At 44.8% G+C, this 4,054-nt stretch overlaps 1 protein-coding gene across 1 annotated transcript; it reads right to left on the reverse strand.

Moving 5' to 3' along the window:
• Positions 1–281: 281 nt before the first annotated feature.
• LOC311065334 (actin, cytoplasmic 1-like) lies at positions 282–3,492 on the reverse strand (the record flags this gene model as incomplete). Its single annotated transcript, XM_084085609.1, has 5 exons — positions 282–425; positions 962–1,143; positions 1,950–2,141; positions 2,491–2,737; positions 3,259–3,492. The coding sequence occupies 5 exons, from the start codon at positions 3,490–3,492 to the stop codon at positions 282–284; spliced, it is 999 nt and encodes a 332-aa protein (XP_083941735.1).
• Between the last annotated feature and the right edge of the window lie 562 nt (positions 3,493–4,054).

Raw genomic sequence — 4,054 nt, forward strand, 5'->3', positions numbered from 1 at the left:
GACAACAACTTGGACCAAATGCATGTCAATAGATCAGGTGTAGTAAATATACGTCTAAAATCTTGAGAATGATCAGGATTAAAAGACCAAGGACAGAAACAGTTTTCAGACATGTGCACTTTTACTGGGCTCTTACTGGTCAGTGTAGACTAGAGGGGGCAACAGGCCCCATGAACAAACCTTTTACACCTCCATACAAAACAGGTAAAAGCTTTGTCTTTTTGCATAATGACAAAAACAAACTGGAACCCCAAGTATATATATATATATATCATTTAAGTTTAGAAGCACTTCCTGTGGACGGTGCTGGGGCCGGACTCGTCGTACTCCTGCTTGCTGATCCACATCTCCTGGAAGGTGGACACAGAGGCCAGGATGGAGCCTCCGATCCAGACAGAGTACTTCCTCTCTGGGGGAGCAATGATCTGAAAAAAGGAGAGATGGATCAAGGGTTTTGTTAAACACTAAAGTGGTTTTGAATTAAGACCAGTGCAAGGGTTCACCCCCCCCCCCCCCCCCCCAAACTTTTTTTTTTGTAGGCATTACATTTAGTTTCCACAGATAAATATTGTGAAAATAGCCGAACGACACGCTCACAACAACACACCGAGAGTTGTGAGCTTGTAGAGCGGCACTGGACTAGGGCACTACAAATATACTGTAGGTTTAGGAATAAAGACTGGCTTCTACTGCATTAACTCGTACCATCCACCAAGTGGCAGCAGTTGTCAAAGGTTTTGCCACACACGCCACAAGGGGGAGTGTAATGGATATAAGCATAGATATAGAAACCTACTCAGTAGGCCAACCTGATTGGCCTACTGAACGCCCCCTTCTGTGACGCACGCGGAAATTTCCAGCTGCCCCCCCAGAAGCGGAAGCACGTCCGCCATACAGACGCTTCAGAGCCAGAGGAGGCGTCTACCTTTATATGTCTATGGATATAAGGACAAGGTTTTACCTTGATCTCCGTGGTGGAGGGTTCCAGGGATGTGATCTCCTTCTGCATGCGGTCGGCGATGCCAGGGTACATGGTGGTACCACCGCAGAGCACCGTGTTGGCGTACAGGTTCTTACGGATGTCCTCGTCGCACTTCATGATGCTGTTGAAGGTCATCTCATGGATACCACAAGAGTCCATGTCTACATGTAGGATGAGAGAGACGAGTGTTAAGCCTAAGGTCTAGATTAGGGCTTCAACTAATCATTAATTCCATGCAGAGAAATGCATATACTAGAACAAGCATTCACATTTTGGTGGACATTAATAGAATACACCAACTAAACCCATTACGTCAACTTTCTGAGACAACCGATCAGACGCGTCGCTAGGTCTGTACTAGGTTGGGGGCTTAGCCCCGCAGGCAACGGGCACATGCACGCGCGCGCGCGTTTTTTTTCGCGGATTTGGGTACTTTATTCCCCGTTTTTTGTTACTTTATTGCGGTTTTAGGGTTAGGGGTAGGGTTAGGTTAGGGTGATAGATATATAATTCAAAAAATAAAAATAAAAATTATTTATTTTATTTTTTTATTGGTGGCTTTGGACAAAACATTGGTGGCTATAGCCACCGAAGCCCCCGCCTAACGACGCCACTGCAACCGATTAATCATTTCATACCATTGTAGATGCAGGTCATCTTGGCTCTTAGATTATATATAGGAAAATAACATTTGACAACTGAAAATGTGTATGGCCAAACCCTATTATGAGACTCTGTGTTAAAATGAGCCAATATGTAAAGTATGATGTTTAGTAATATTGTTCCTGGCGTTTTACATACTGCCAACCAGGTGAAGAAATCAGACTCTGGCTTTAAATACTCTAAAATAGCCAATCTACAAGACGCATTAAGAGCTTGTAGATCGGCTATTTTCCCTGCGCAACATGCTTCCATAGAAGACATGCTGGCTGCTATGGAATCCAAATGACTAATAAATGTGACTCACCGAGGAATGAGGGCTGGAAGAGGGCCTCTGGACAACGGAACCTCTCGTTGCCGATGGTGATGACCCGTCCGTCGGGCAGCTCGTAGCTCTTCTCCAGGGAGGAAGACGAGGACGCGGTGCCCATTTCCTGCTCAAAGTCCAGTGCAACGTAGCACAGTTTCTCCTTGATTTCACGAACGATTTCACGCTCGGCTGTTGGGCAGAAGAGGAGAATGGATATTAGTTAATAGAAGACAATATACAATTCATATTCTTTAACCACTTGAACGCCAGCATGCATGCATATTCTGGGGCGAAACTTTAGCCAAAAATAGCAGAGCCACAGCCATTTTGTCCAAGAGATTGTGTAGAAAGAAGTACAGAGCCAGCTCATGTCCTGTTTACCAAGTCTAAAGGGATTACATTTTGCTTGTGGTGTAAACCGCCAACAGGATCTTGAGGGGTTTTATACCTCTAGCAACAATACAACACTAAATGCTGTCTCTAGCTGGTTTGTGTGTGGATGAGGTGTTATGGCTGGTTTCAATGTGTTTTTACCAACCTGTGGTAGTGAAGCTGTAGCCCCTCTCGGTGAGGATCTTCATGAGGTAGTCTGTGAGGTCGCGTCCAGCCAGGTCCAACCCGAGGATGGCGTGGGGCAGGGCGTAGCCCTCGTTGATGGGCACAGTGTGGGTCACACCGTCTCCGGAGTCCATGATGATACCGTTGGTACGACCGGAGGCGTACAGGGACAGCACGGCCTGGATGGCCACGTACATGGCGGGGGTGTTGAAGGTCTCGAACATGATCTGAATGAAGAGAGGGGTTGGGTGGGTTAGATGATGAGTCACTTCTGTTTCACAAAGAATGCATTATTGCTCTACTCCAGTGGTTCTCAAACACTGGGTCAGGACCCATGTTTGGGTTGTGGATACATTTTTATGGGTTACAATATCCCATTTTATCTCTATTATATTTTTGGTTTAATACAATTCAAAAGATTTTCCAAAAGTTTTTTAAAAAAGTAACCGATCTACAAGCTCACAACGCATCGTGTTGTGAGCTTGTAGATCTGCCTTTTTTGTACGCCACTATTGTACAACAAAGTATAATACAGGGTGAAGTAGTCAGACTAATTGATTTGATTATTTACAACAAATAATCTTTGTGTCGATTCATTGATATAATAAAAACAGAACCCTGCTTCCCTGTTTCTATACAGCCATACTAAGTCGGTTATTGGTTCTTCTAAATGTCGGGTTTCAAAACATTTTCGGTTCATTACCCAGACCCACATCTTCCTGCATAGTCCCCAGTTTTGTTTTCTTACCTGGGTCATCTTCTCCCTGTTGGCCTTGGGGTTGAGGGGGGCATCTGTGAGCAGGACGGGGTGCTCCTCGGGGGCCACACGCAGCTCGTTGTAGAAGGTGTGATGCCAGATCTTCTCCATGTCGTCCCAGTTGGTGACAATGCCGCGCTCGATGGGGTACTTCAGGGTCAGGATGCCTCTCTTGCTCTGGGCGTCGTCGCCCACGTAGCTGTCCTTCTGGCCCATCAACTCCATACTAAGCCTTCTATTTAAATACTGAAACCCAATTTACTTAAAATGCGAGCTTGTAGATTGGCCAATAATATATTTTATAGGGGATATACATGTTTTTCTATCCATCCAAGTTTGAACTTTCAGTGCAGCGTTGCGTACCTGTTGTCTGAGATGTCCAACGACGGAGGGGAACACGGCACGGGGGTCGTCATCTCCTGCAAAGCCAGCTCTGCATGTACCAGATCCGTTGTCAATGACGAGGGCGGCGATTTCATCTTCCATGTCTGAGAGTGTTTTTGTATTTTCTGTTTAAAAAAAATCTTAGGGAAAAAAAGCATTTTTTAAAATAACTTCTAACTACATTTTAATTTGGGGGTACTTGACATGGTGTTGAACAGCTCTGATAGCTGGGTAGCCAGTCTTTACAGATTGTTTGATATGGCACTGGACATCTACAACAGCACATTTTGGAAAAAATATAATACATCATATTTTTAGTTGGACCCTATGGGTCCATTTGGTTCCATTTACATTTATTATTTATATTTGCGACCGTAGGTCGCACTTACTACAGAAAGCTGCT

Source organism: Gymnoscopelus microlampas, assembly GCF_963454915.1.
Source record: "Gymnoscopelus microlampas genome assembly, chromosome: 2".
Classification (NCBI taxonomy): Eukaryota; Metazoa; Chordata; class Actinopteri; order Myctophiformes; family Myctophidae; genus Gymnoscopelus; species Gymnoscopelus microlampas.